The sequence below is a fragment of the Terrapene carolina genome, unplaced genomic scaffold (genome assembly GCF_002925995.2).
Source record: "Terrapene carolina triunguis isolate 2854851 unplaced genomic scaffold, T_m_triunguis-2.0 Scaffold238, whole genome shotgun sequence".
Taxonomy (NCBI): Eukaryota; Metazoa; Chordata; order Testudines; family Emydidae; genus Terrapene; species Terrapene triunguis.
In genome coordinates, this window is record NW_020664589.1 from 5,493,253 (window position 1) to 5,508,097 (window position 14,845).

At 45.8% G+C, this 14,845-nt stretch overlaps 1 protein-coding gene across 5 annotated transcripts in view; it reads left to right on the plus strand.

The window, feature by feature from the left end:
• LOC112101967 (collagen alpha-1(XXVII) chain) overlaps positions 1–14,845 on the plus strand; it is a 224,618-nt gene that overhangs the window by 88,624 nt on the left and 121,149 nt on the right. For all 5 annotated transcript variants that reach the window (XM_026657347.2, XM_026657346.2, XM_026657349.2 and 2 more), the window contains exons 13-14: positions 5,653–5,706; positions 11,612–11,656. In XM_026657347.2, coding sequence (XP_026513132.1) covers positions 5,653–5,706; positions 11,612–11,656 — 99 coding nt within the window. The remainder of the gene's footprint in view (positions 1–5,652; positions 5,707–11,611; positions 11,657–14,845) is intronic.

Genomic DNA, 14,845 nt, shown 5'->3' on the forward strand with positions numbered 1-14,845 from the left:
TATTGGTGTGCTACTATCCGAGTCTCACTCGTGTTAGTTTCACTAATGGAGTTTCCAAATGGCATGCTGCTATTGGACATCCTATTTTGTTTTCTTCAGATTCAGCTTTCCAAAGAAGCCTCTGTCCATAGCATTCAATGGAGCTGGTCGGATGCAGCTGTGCCAAGTGCCAGCAATTAAACTACCAAAAATCTTCGGGGCCAGAGAGAGAGTGTGTGAGAGAGAGAAAGCGAGACACTGCTTGGAAAGGACTGCTATGCCCTCACGTTCTGGCTCCCAAGGATCTTACCAAAGCCCATTTTTTATTCTCTTGTGTGTCTGCCAGTCTCGTGTCAGATAAAATGAGCTGAACCAGCATTCTGAGCCTGACTTTCGCTTTCTTCAAAGCTCTTCCCATCCCCGATCTGTTTCTCTCTGAGACAAGCCAGCAGTGGAATGTGTACACAAAGAGGTTCCTCTCTGCTGAACCGGAGGGAATCTCTCTCTCTCTCTCTTTCTCTCTCCCTCTCCCGCCCCATGCTGTCATCTAGCAGTCCACAGAACACAATAGTATAGCCCATTGCATACCAGACTCCCAATCGGGCTTCATCTGTTGGAGCCAGATAGGTGGATTAAGGGAGCTGTATAGTGACTTCTTCTTTGAAAGCCTCCTTACAGAGTGTGTGTCTGTCTAGGTTCTCCATATTGGCGTCCATTACCATAGTATTTGTACATGTGGCAGGGGACGGTTGTTTTAAATAACTTGATCCTTTCTGCTTAAGCCCCAGATATAATCACAAAATCAAGGGGCCAGATGCTCCATTAGGCTCTTGCCTGAGTGGCACTAAGAGTCTCACTGTGGAGAACTCCTCTAAAGCTGGTGGACCTCACTCCTGCACCAGATGCCTCTGCCCTGCCCCATTCCCCCCATTGCATAAGGTGTACCAGAGGAGGGAAGGAGTGGGGCAGGTAAGAGGCATGGCAGAACTCTGCTGTATTAATCCTCCAATTGTCTTAAGGTCCCTTAGGAGTCTTACACCACTGATGTAATTTAGAGCAGCCCATTGGCTACTCTAACTTGATCCAGCACAGAATCAGTGAGCTGCAGCTGGCTCCCTGACATGCCTCACGTAAGCCTATGCTGAGTGGAGCTCAAAACTAGGGAAAAATCAAGCCCCAAATCATCTTAAACACAACTTCTTTCTCCTTGAAGACACGTGTGCTAGATGTAGTGGCTACTGCATACCCCATACTTGAGCCCTCGTTGGCAGAGCGAGGCAGACCAAGGAAGGAGAAGAAAAGTTAGATCTTATTGCTCTGATGATGGACTTCGGCTCTTCGATTGTGAAACTGATCTTATACCAAAAGCATTTGGTGTTTATGCAAGTAAAGAGTCAGTCTGGCCCATTTTCACCTCTCCTGTGCATAGGTCTGGTTTGTGCTTAAAATTTAAGTCGACATAACTCCAGCGCTTAGAGGTGTGAAAAATCCAGAGCGCTGCGTGCCGTAGCTATGCTGACCTAACCCCCTGTGTATATGCAGCTAGGTCGATGGAAGAATTCTTTCCAGCTACCATCACTCAGATAGGAGGTGTTCCTACAGCGACAGGAAAACCCCTTCTGTCACAGTAGGCTACTTCTACACTATGGGGTAGTGTAGTGTACATTCCCCATCACATAGACATAGCCATAGTCTGTGCTGTGTGATACACACAACTCTGTGCAGCTCATTGGTTTGTAACTCCAGTGTAACTTAGAGCCATTTACTGCTCTTGCTGGAGGAAAGGTTACGAATAAGTACTAGCCTCTGAGGGAAAGACATACAAACTTCAGTTCAGTGAAGGCAATGATTCTCAGACAGTGGCTTGCAAGCCACAAGTGGCTCTTAATGTGTCTCCTGCGGCTCTTTGCAGCTCCTGATATTAAAACACTGTGATTTAATTATTGACCAGTCTAAGTTATTAACCAATCTGGATGCTTTTACTATGTTGTTAACCAATTAAGTTATCAACTTGTACTAAGCTATTAACTTATTTGCTGTGAGAATTATATAATATAAACTAAATATTTCCCATCGTACTGTTTAAATATGAATAGTACTGTAGTAAATGAAACTGAATTCACACTGCTTTGGCTCCACTGAGGTCTGAGTATCATTGAGTTAGGTATTTGCAGAATGGGCTGTGGTGGACAAAAGATGTTAATGCTGCCTTAAGAAGGCGAAAGCAAGTAATACTGAAAATATTATTGTGTAAACTGATGGGGGCGGGGGGGGTCTTCACTGTGAAAGTTCGGTTCATCTCGGTCCCTGCATTTCAGAAAGAACCAGGCAGGAAAGAGGCTGACAGACTGGCAGCTGACTGGAGTTGAGGTGTACCATGGGTGGTAACAGGAGGGATTCTGTGCATGGAGAGATTTAAAAGTTTGGAAAAGAGAGGCAAATGTTAGGAGATATGCAGAGTATCAGAGTGAAGATGTCCGTATTAAGGGTAAGGCACTGGACTAGGATTCGGAAGGGCTGGGTTCAATTCCTGGCTCTGCCACAGACTAACTGTGTGACCATGGGCAAGTTACGTATCACTCTGTGCCTGAGTTCCCCATCTGTAAAATTAAGCCAATAATCCTTTTTCTCCTAGCCTCTGTGTTGTCCATTTAGATTATAAATGATTTGGGATGTGGGGCCCTGATCTCATTCAGGCCTTTAGGCACCATTGTAATACAAATAATAATAAAATACTGGTAAAGAGAGCCAATTGAGAGCTCCAAGTTACCCTCACCATGTGACAAGAATGAGGAAGAGCTCAGTGAATCTTAAGACAAATGTAAAAAACAATCAAAAACAAGTCCGTTTTTCTTTTAGGTATCTGTAACTAACTTTTGGAACTCACTACCTCGTGTTATTCCCGTAGAAGCAATTTATTTAGTTAGATTCATAACCAGGATTTGTCCTTTTGATATGGATACAAATGACACATGCATTTGTGCTAGATAGGCTATGCATGGTAAGATCCATCATTCTTCATGCTTCCGAGCAAAATCTGGGTTGAGGAAGAAATTTCCCTTCTGTAGGCTAGTGTTGCAATAGATTCATTAAGGATAGGCTTGTGACTTCCTCAGGAACATATGATATTGGAGACAGGATGCTGGGGATGTCACATCTCTCTCTATAAGATATTTCCTACTAAAGGAACATGAGAATTGCTGTACTCTTAAATACAATGTTTGAGCCTCCAGGATACAGCAATTCTGATTTTATCTCTAGCAGGCAGAATTACCCCCGTTGAAATGAATGTACCACATTGGCTTTTAAAGAAACTACAGGAAAAAGAATTTCAGGTCTGATCCTGTAGGAGCTGATCTCCTCAGCTTCATTAAGGTTAGTGAGAGTCAAGGGCCCTCAGCACCTGACAGGATCAACCCTAAGTAAATGATTTTCCATGCAACTTCTTACCTTAGAGGGAGGGAATTCAGCGGGTGAAATACAAAGGCCTATGCACCACTCAAATCTTCAAAATAGGCCACAAGTGTTTAGGCCTTGTGCTTACGCTCTGCTCAGGGGCGAACAACGCCCTGAAAGCTGAGTCATGAAAGGGGAGACGCGCCTGTATTTTCCACTCTGGCTATTGTCCCTCTCCCCCCACCTCTCTTCAGTCTCTGGCCTAGGGAGAGAAGGGCCAGGTTCCAACCTTTACAGTGTTCTGCTTTCTTCTCCCCTGCCTTATTGCCACTGAGCTACAGTCGCGAGATTTGCACAACTCCAGATTGGATCGCTGAATCTGAGTGATCGCTGTGTACCGTGAGCTTCCTGGGCCAGACCTGCAGGGTGCAGGGAAGCTCAGTTGCCATCTCAAACATGACAGGGCCCAAGTTCTTCTAAGTAGTTCAAGCCAAGGAGGGTCAGTCGAGCTCCAGTTGGCACTGCCACGGGCTGTCACTTTCTTTTCCTGCAGTCAAACATCACCTGAAAGGTGCAGAATTCTTTCCTGCCTTCTGTAAATACCAATGAAAACTCTTTCCAGACTGACCCTTTCCACTGAAAGCCATGCTGATTGGTATAAGTCAGGGAGCCCCTACATCAGCCCTAAAGGGAAGCTGCTTTTGGGACTCTCGGCTGATCCAAAGAGCTTGTAGAAGCAATGATCAGAAAAATCCAAATCCCACTGTATTTTAAAGGAAAACCACCCCTGTCTTGGGGGGATAACGTTGGACTTTTTCTGCTCTGTGCAGCCTTCTGAAAGCGCAAGCCTTTCTGGGCATGCTGTATGCAGTCAGTATTGCTGGGGGGAAATGTCTTTGACCAAACTTTGTATTCCCTGACCTACCAACTGGCCGGTGGGTGAGCGCTCTCAGGGTACGTCTACGCTACAGCTGATAACATGCTTCCCAGCGCAGACAGACAGACGAGCTAGCTCTGGTTGAGCAAGCAGTGTTGCTGCTCGAGCTAAACATAGCATTGTAGTGGGGGTAGCATGAGCGGCAGCTTGGGTAAACTGCCAAAATACACACCCAGGGGTCTGGGTGGGGGTGTACTCATGTAGCTAACGAAGCTGGCACTTGTGCTACCTCGCCATGGTTAGAACACCAGCTTGAACAGAGGTAGCCTGTCTACCCGCGCAGGGAAGCATGCTCCCAGCTGCAGTGTGAACGTTCCCTCAGTGTCACGGGCAGCATCGGATCCCCCAGCTTCTGTTCGTTACCCTCATTATTACTTCACATCTACATGGAATTACAGGATCTTCAGGGTGTTTCTTCTTTGACATACACAGCCCACTTTGCAGAGCTCTAGAAATGTTAATGGGACTGGCAGCTTCTGGTTTAATACCCTCTTTTTCCTCTCTCAGCCTATATTCCAGTAAAGACTTCCGCTATAAGCAGCAAAGGTTCTCTGTTTAGATTGCTGTGACCTAATTTTAAAACAGAATGAAAGCTGGCATTCGGTGCCTGACTCTGACTTTCTGTAGCACTGCTGTTGCTTCTCCACAATCTGTCAGCAACCTATACAAGAGGCAAAAGTGTTGATTTCCCCCCACACATACATATCTTCTGTCCTCACTGGAGCCTCCAATGCCTTGTCTAAGCTGTGATTTTTGTCTGTTCCTGATAAAGGGTGTTAGGAATGGATGCAGCTGATCCAGTATTAGATATGGTTTTAGCTGCAAGAATATACAAGGGCAAACCACGGTCAACCACTGTGCGGGTTTCAACCATGATTTATTAATTGGTTTGTCCCTGGCTATCCCATTGCTGACCCCTGGGTGCTTTTCACAGTATGGTCAAGGCTAAAGACTTCTCTGTTTTCTCCTCTGATTTCTACCTCTTGGGACTCTTACTGCTGAATGTATGGCTCATGGTTGAGTGGTGCAAAGCATGCTGCAGATGTGGTCTATCTCTTTAGCACCTCCTGCTGGCCTCTGGACAGACTTAATCCTTGTTCTCGGCCACATGGCCGTATAGTGTTCCTCCAGTACGTTGGTGGCGTTGGGAGTCTTTTTAATCATACTCTTTAACTCAAGCACCACAAGTGGCAGTCTGTTTGTGCTCAGACCTGCTTTGTAACCTGCTGGCTTTCAAAACACCGCGCTGAGCAAAACAGGAGTAGCATTAAGTTGTCTGTTTTCTTTTCTCAGTATGTGCCAATAACCAACATTTGTTTGTATTTGCCTCCCAATCTCAGGGTTTTCCTGGCGATTTTGGTGAACGAGGACCTCCAGGCGTAGATGGGAACCCAGTAAGTTGCAAAGTCTTCAGTAGATATTTTGCTTCTCTCTTGCTGCTCCATTTTACATCCTGTTGTACTATGCCGTGCTGGGTGCCTAGAATCTGAAGGAAGCTCTCTGCTGAAGCTGTCTTGAGAGTTCACAGGCAGCTGTCAGTCTGTTTGTTGTTTTAGATTCCTCTGAAAACCCCTTCCACCTCTTACATAAACTGCTAGTTCCAGTGTTTCAGTTGACAGGTCATTGTAGTGCCATCTGCATCCCATTTCCCTCTCTGTCTCCTCCATCGCTTCTCCTGCACCCCAGTCCTGTTGAGCACTTTCTTCCCATAGGGATATAATTGTAGGGAATCTAGCGTTGGTGTGAGGAATGATGTCGCTCTTAACTGACTTGACGTGCAATTGTCAATATTATCCTCCGTAAGAGTTTGTGCTCTCGGGGCCTAGGGTGACCAGACAGCAAGTGTGAAAAATCGGGACGGGGTGGTGGGTAATAGGAGCCTATATAAGAAAAAGACCCAAAAATCAGGACTGTCCCTATAAAATTGGGACATCTGGTCACCCTATCTGGGCCTGATCCAGAGCTCACTGAGTCAATAGAGAGACTCCCTTTGATCTTGGGATCAGGGCCTATGTAAGCATCATAGGGAAATTGGCCCCAAACTGGCAAGTGACATTTTGGCTTTTACAGCCACTCCTTGTTTCTCTCATTTTAAAATTCCAGGTTCCTCATTTGATCTGGTTTCACTTAGCCATTGCAGCTTGTGGGAACAGCTAGGGGGTTCTGGAAGGCTGTATGTTTAACAGCAGAGATATGAAGCAGGCAGTTGGTTTGCTAAACTGTTTCGGAAAACGGTACATGCCCATTGTTATCTGTTCTGTCCTTAGAGTATCAGGGCAGGCATTTAGCAACACTGACTCTCCTAAGCTTGTACTATAAGTGCAAGGGGTTGTTCTCCTGGCATCTTCCTTTCTATTGCGTCTCATTTGCCTGATGCTGGTAAATGAGCTAACACGCTGCCACACGTCTCCGGCCATCAGATCATTAATAAATGTGTGTCCAGAGTACTTGGAGGAAGCTCTAAGATCCTCTTTCGTTTAAAGTGAATTTTAAATACTGGTTCAAAGGTGCCAAATTGCTAGCTCTGGAGCTTCTATCTATGGACCAGATACTGCACAGGAAATGGCTTCACACCTCCCTACTCTTCTGCCCCAGCCATGACCTGGAGTAAGTGTCTCCAGACCATTCAGTTCTTGGTCTCTCCTATATTTTCAAATTACCCTTACTGGGTTTTTAAGAAGTGGACTTGTTCCACAGGAATTGGGCTGAGATCACCAATTCATTTCACATAGGCCACTGAACAACTGGATGTTGGTACCATTTAATCACTGTTTGAGCAGAGCAAAATAATTCATAAGAAATAATGTGTTCACCGCTTTTTTTCCTGCTCACAAAATATTTCCTAGCAGATTGCAGACTTTCTCAAAAGTATTAGTTATTTGTCTTAGTTAGTAAAGTATTAGTTATTTGTCTTTGTTATTAGTTAGATGTCTTTGCCAATTTTCCTCCCAATTAGTTTATGAATAGTTCTTGGCTGATCTTTGAAATACACACTGCACTGGTTATTTACACAAGTCACTGGTATTGTTTCTGTTCCCTGATTGGATGATTTGTATAAGTAACCCTTAAAGCACACGTTTTGAAATTTCCATTCAGCATAAAATTCAGTTTCTGCAAGCATTTTCTGCTAGTCAGGCTTGATTGCTCCAGCTTTAATGCAAAATGAAAACATAAGAGTCCTGAACACAGTTGATTCAATGTTTTTGATTCCTAAAAAATATTCTTGCCATTTTTTTCCCCACTGTTCAGTGAGCTCTAGCAACTCCTACATGGGTTAGGTTTGAATCAACGACCTAGCAATGAAAGGCTTTATAGATATTACCAATCCCTTAAGACAACCAGTCCTTTAGGAAGGTCTGAGCTCCTGATTTATGATCAGAGAGATGTTCTCTTTTCCAAGAACAGACTTTTAAATTTCCAAGACATCGAAGGCCCATTCTGAAGATGTGTTTAAAGGCCGCTGAATGCCAGCTCCCAAAGTATTAGAGAGATCCTAGGGAAGTAAATGTCCTCTCCATTTAATTCACCCAGAAGGATCGCTCTGCTTTCATCTTATCAACGGCTTTTAAATATTAATGTGCTTCAGAGATTTCAGAATGAAAACAGAATGTTTTGGCTCATTTGAACGGAGGTTCACGAGGTCACGAGCAGAGTCACAGACACAGAAAAATTCCAGAAAGTCTGCGTGTGGAACACACACATACGCCACGTTCGCTAGGTGAAATATGTGGCTAAATCACAGGCAGGCAGGCAGCCATGGGTCCTGAGCTGCCCCTTCCTGTGTCTGATCCACTGAGCTGCATCAGCATCTGTACCGTACTGTACTGTTCCTTCCTCTGCTGCTGCATGGGGATGGCTGACGCTGTCTGCGTCTCATCCTCTTTCCATTCGTCTCATAGTGTGAAAGGAGTTAGGCTACCGCAAGTCTCCTTCTGCCAGCTTCCTGAGAACTGTTGAGCCATCACATTCCATATCCCCCACTCCCCTGATCTCTGGCCATTTAAATTAGTTGTAAAATCATAGGAACTGGACATGGGAAACAATAATTAGATCACCTCATCTATCTCCTGACCCTGGGATAGAGTCAAGCACCACCGGAGAGCATGGAGTCTGATTTCCAGGCTATGCGCCCCTCTCTCATAAGCAGGAGATGATGATAAATCTGGGGAACTGATACTGGTCAAGCTATTGTTGTGGATAACATAGCCAGAAAAGATAAAGGGTGATGAAGCCAGGACACCGGTGAAACCTCTGCTTTCCTTTCCTAGGGCAGGGAAAGGCCGGCATGCGTGACTAACCCACCGCCCCCTCACGGCGAAATACACTCCCTCTCCTTCCCAAGCAAGAAAACCTTGTGGTGTGTTTTGACAATTAGCATCAGGCTCACTCAGTCCATGGACACTAAAGAGCCCCTTCTCCTGAGGCATACTCGCTGTGGATAATATTGAGCATCTTTCCCCTTGTAGCTGAACCAGGCAAAAAGGGGCTATGACTACTAAACTTTTAAAGGAGACCTTATCCCAGAAGCTCCAACGATTCTGAAATCCCACTGAAGAGAACAAAGCTTTAGCAGATGTCCAAAGTATGCAGGAAAGGAATTTACCATGAAAACCAATTTTAGGGTGGCTGGGTTTAGTGTGTGTGTGTGTGTGTGTGTGTGTGTATATGTGTGTGTGTGTAAAAACAGTCCTTTTCTCCATTTTCCATAAAATAAACATATTTCCTTCCTCAGAATAGATCAGTACACTTAAGCACGGTAGGTTCTTCTTTCAACAAAGTTCACTTTCTCCACCAAACAAGCTCACAGTAAGCAGAAAAGCAACTGGCACCTTGCAGTGTATTGGAAACCATTCAGGATTTTCTCTTAATTTTACAGTAAAAGGGAGTTTTACTATATGGAACTAGGTAAAAATGGCTTCCACCATGTGCACATCATATCCTGGGTAATTCTGGCTACTTTCTTTGATAGCCTGTCTAGAGTTGGTATATCTGATCCAACACAGATTATATAAAAATTGCAATGGGGAAGGAATATATTACTATTTTGGTATGAGTAGCCCTTAGAGGCTTCAGCTGATATGGGGGATTATGCTAAAGTCTGTACATGTGCATAGTAAGACCTAAAGATTTACAGTCTAAATATTCGCTGTGGAATTGAAATGTTATCCCCATTTTCAGATGGAGAACTGAGGCACAGGGGGTTTAAGTATCTTGCCCAAAGTTACAGAGGGCCAGATTTTCAAAGGTATTTTTGCACCTAAAAGTCCAGGCAGGGAAGGGAATATCTTTTATTGGACTGACTTCTGTTGGTGAAAGAGACCAGCTTTCGAGCGCTACATGATCTCAATGGGAGTTAGGCACCTAATCTGCTTAGGTGCCGAGTGGGGTTTTTCAGAAGTGCCTGTCTGCTTCTTTAGGTGCCTAAATGCCTTTGAAAATCTGTCCCATGGCAACTGCTTGGTGGAGCTGGGAATTGAGCCCATATCTCCTGAGCCCCAGCCCAGTGCCTCAACCACAAACCTAGTCAGCATCTCTGGTTTGCTAAATGGTTGGCTCTGTTACTGAGAGTCCAGTAAGAGTAGGTGGCTCTTTCCGAGGTTACCTGCACACAGGGCATCCATAGTGGATGATAAACAGTAGAGGGCACTGAGTGATTAGGGAATCCTGTTGTTTGGGCACAGTCACACCAAAATGCATAGTTTCCAATGGGCAGTTAACGATCAACCAGATCTTCTATAACAGTACCACCTCAAAAAGAACCAGGAGTACTTGTGGCACCCTAGAGACTAACATTTATTTGTTATGCTCAAATAAATTTGTTAGTCTCCAAGGTGCCACAAGTGTTCCTCGTTCTTTTTGCTGATACAGACTAACACGGCTACCACTCTGAAACCTGTACCACCTCTGTGTGTGCCTGCGTCTGCCTCTGAGATGTGCTAGGGAGGGTGGCATCTCTTACAACAATGTTTGCATCTCAATTTATTGCTGATTACTTGCTCTCTCTGAATAGGCTGGATCTACTAGAGAATCCCATGTCCTAGCGCTCAGCCAGTGCTGCTTTTCACTGTGTTATTACAATCGCGTGTCCAGGAAGCGATAGCAGACTCCTGAAGGGATTCCTGCTAAAATGCTCGGGGTGTATGGCCAGCCTCCCCACGGAGAAGCTGCTGCAAGTAAAGCCCATTTCCTTTCTGGAAATGAAGGGGTACAAAACACTGCGGACTAGATTGGGGTCAGCAGCTGTACAAAGTGCGGGAAGAGGGGTTGAAAGGAGTCCCCTTCCTTCCCTGGCACCTCTAGGCAGAGGCTGCCGCTACTGGACTGTCTCTAGAGGGGCCCTAGCCCTGCCCTTTACAGTAGTCAGCGGTGTTGACCCCCGCGTGCAATGGGAGGTGCTACATGCTGTGCTCAGTCCCACTCTTCTTCTCTTCTGTGGGCCCCCATGCAGCAACTACTTAGCCCTGCATGCACAAGAGATCATGCTTCTTAGTAGCAACCTCCTCACTGGAGACAGCCCCAAAATGTCCCCAGATGTACTGACCACAGTTCTGTTCCACCTTTACTGGAAGTCCCCACATGCCATGCAACCCTATTTTCTTCCAGGTGGTCTCTTGTGACAGGTTTTGTTGCACGATTGTCCCCATTTTACAGAGGGGCAAACTGAGTCACAGAGGTGCCGTGACTTGCCTGACGTCACACAGGAAGCTGGTGACATAGTTGGAGAGGGAACCCAGATCTCCCGGCACGATTCGTGCCTTCACACACTATTAGATGTCGCTGCCTGTAACCCACTCACCTCCCTGCCTGCACTTCCCAGTGCTAAAGCAGCTGCTCCCATTTCCTTCCCACCAAGCTCTGCTCATCCCTTTTAACTCCCCTTCCCTCCTTCCTTTTCCCTGGCTGCCCTCCTCTCTGTCCAGTTCCCTTCCTCCCCGGTTTTCCTTTCCTTTCTCACCTGCAACCCCTTCCCTGTCCTCCCTTCACCTGCCCCTCCCCCACCAAACACCCAGTGAAACGCTCCCTTTATCCTGCCTGCTCCTAGGAGGGGAAGCCAGTCTCAGCACATAACTGCGGGGACTGCAGGAGAACAACAAGTAGCCTTCTGTCTGAGGGGCTGCCCTCCTTCATTAACATGCTTTCTGAAGATGGAAGCTCTGGATTGCTCAGGCTGTTGGAATGGGGGGGAGGGTGCGAGGGGGAGGCTGGTCTTTTCCTTCAAGACCTTGAAACACTGAGCCATTTTTCAGCCTCTGTTTGTCTAAAAAGAGCCTGTAACCATGTTGGTCTCTTTCCTTTTAGGGAGAATTGGGAGCCCCCGGTCCTCCTGGAGTTCATGGACTCATTGTAAGTACGAAAACAAATGGAGCTTTGGCTTCTGAGGGTTTTAACCCTTTCCAGGGCACTGCAATCGCACACCATTTTTCTTCCTCCTCCTCCTCTTGTGAGGGAGACTTGGGGGTGTATGACTCTTCTTTTTATGGGGGAGAGGAAGATTAAAACTGGGGGGGGAAGGGAAGGCGAAGAGAGGAGGTGCCAAAGTGGGATGAGGAAGTGGAGGTGATGATTTCAGGTATGTAACTTTTTTAGGCACAAGAGAGCCCTTGAGAATTTAGCCCTGCGTGTCCTCTGTGATTTCCCCTTTTGGTGACATTTACCAGTGTATTTCTTTAAAGATACGATCGTGCATTTATTCCCGATCGGAGTCTGCTTTCTTTCTTAAAAACAGACCCGCTAACTAGCAACACCAGGAAACTAAATAGTTTGACCAAGGAAGGATGCATGGTTCCTGGACAGTGAAATTATTGCATGAAGGAGTACCCTGCCATCTTGATATGTGGGAATGTAACCACCTTCCCCTCACAAACACACACTCAGATCTGCCCTCTGTTACACCCTCATTGACTTCAGCAGGGCATGAGCTGGTTTAACAGAGGGTGGTATTTTACCCACAAGCCTTTGTGCGCTGAGGTGAGCATATGCCCTACGTGCTCTCTCTGCTCCTGGATCGGCACTTTTCCTTTTACTTTTTTAGGGCTCTGTATTTGTTTGGAGCCATTTCCCTCAATACACAAGAAGTGACCAGCTTTATTATTATTGTTAAGATGACATTCATTCGAAACAGTCTCCTCTTCACTGATGGCTAGCTGTGAAATCTGCTGTGCAGATTATGAACAGTTATGAAATATCTCCTCATGCCTTGGGGTAATCATTCATTGTATGACAGTAGCACACAGACGCCTCAACTGAGATGGGGCTGTATTATGCTGCACAACACACAGTAAGGGACAGTCCTTGTCCCAAAGAGCTTACAATCTAAATAGACCAGACAAACAGACAAAGCATGGGAGAAAGACAGTGTAATTATCCCCATTTTACAGACAGGGAACTGAGGCACAAGGACATACTCAGGGTCACAAAGGAACTGAACCCAGGTCTCCTGAGGCCCAGCCAGTACCGTTAACCACAAGAAAGGAGGTTTTTTGGAAGTTATGAGAAACCGAAGGACATTACTGTCCGTGCCAACACAAATGATGGACTTCATCCTGGTCCTATCGTGAGCCATCTTGATTGGCCTTGCTTCCAGTGCAGAAAGGCATTTCTTTCAAATACTGGCTTTGGATTGCTAAGGTTGCAGCCTTCAGTTTGCTCTCTCTTCCCTACTCCATCCTCTCCCTTCCCAATTGTTCTTTGAGAAGATAAGATGTCTGGTGTATGAAGGACTTTTAGAATCGCACACCTCCCCTGCATTCCCACAAACTGGCTCTTCAGTATTAAAAGAACTGAGGGGGAGAGTCTGTCCAGTTGTGGATTAGAGAGAGAGGCATCACTTCTTAAGAGTTATTTGCTTCAAGACCAGTACTTTGAATGATGACATTTCTCCTTCCCAGAGAATCATTTTGTGCTCATGTTTTTAAAGGGCACCAGTTTCTTCATACAAATTTTCTCCTCCCATGACAAATACCTACAATGTCTGGACAGCAAAGACGACCTCACATATTGTTTTTTCAAAATTTTCACCACTCCTGCCTCTTCGAGCATCTTTAGCAAGAGATTTGGTTGATGGAATCCATCTCCATGCTCTCAGGCAACCACAAAAGCTATATCCTTGACTTTCACTCATAGATGCTCCAAGCGCTCTTTCAGATTGCATGGAGCTCCTCCAGGTAAAAAAGGGGACCTGTCCCACAGCGTAGGCCCATGTGAAATGGTCTGAATCAGCCAGTCCCGGAGTACCTTGTGACTGTGTGGAAGTCCACCGGGAGATTGTCTGAAGAAGTTCCCAGCATGGCAATGGAACAGCATGTGAGACGATTTGAGTTCAGCAATGTGGCTGATAACTAGATCTCAAAAATTAGACAAACTAAAATCCCACTAGGAGGCTTTCTTTCCAATCTGGAATTCGGACACAGCCTGTTCCTAGCACTCACTGTTCGCCCTGTGCATCTGCCAAAATAGCCCTGCATTGTGCCCTGGAGAGTGCAAGAAACTTACATGATGATAACTTGGCAGTGGAGCAGGTCAAAGCTGCGATCCCTATGTAAGCAGGAGCTGTGTTTAGGCTTGGCCATGTCACTGCCCCTTCACTAGCACCCGATTCCCTTAAAGCGTGCGCTCCCTCTGGCCGGGGTTGTTGAAATAATTGGACCTGCTAATTTGCCCTAATTGTGAACTCAGTTGGGAGGAGTAAGTGAAAGTTCATGGAATGTCGCAATAAACTCGGATAACAAATGTTGATGGGAAAAGGTGCAAAAGTGAGATGGAAAGATTGAATTAGTCCAAACAAAAGTATTGATCTAATTCAAGGACTGTGTTAAGATCATGGCTGGTAAATAAGAACAGTGTCAGACCAAGAATCAATGAAGCAAAATTGGTGTGTCAGAAATTAGGCTTGTTGATGGACAAAATAATGAGGGGATGGACTATTCCACCCATCACTCCCCTTTTGGAGTCCCCAGAAAGAGACTTTAGAAGGAAAAGCTGACTATTGTGCTGCTGTCTGATTGAAAGATGAGAGATTGGGAAGGAGAAAGCTTCACCTTTATGGCTGCCATCTCCTGGGATCCCGGGCTTTCTTCATCCTAACCCTGAAAGATGCTTTGACCAGACCAGGCCATAGAAAGGCAGCCGGATGACACAGCCACCTCCTTCAGCTCCTGCAAAATCCCAGCCAACAGCTTGGATGTGAGACTTTGTCCCTGTTCCCCTACCAACGCCCCATGAGTCCTTTTCCTTCCTCACCTTATTTCTTCTCTTTCCTGGCTCCTTTTTTCTTCTGTCTAATAAGAGTCTGGCTCCGCTGGCCAAGACTGCGTATTTTGCAGCACTGCTGTGAGCCTATGACCCGAAAGGCAGCTAAATGAAATGCCCTAAAAAGCCTGAAAAGTTTGCCTGGTCTCGAAGAGGCTGATAAGACTGTGCGCTGGTCCTGTGCTTTTCCCAGCAGTGCGGTTGAGGTGAAAGTCAACACCAGAGACAGAAGTGGAATTTTCTATCTTTGCTGTTCTCTTCTCTCCCCTTGTGTGTCTGTCTCTT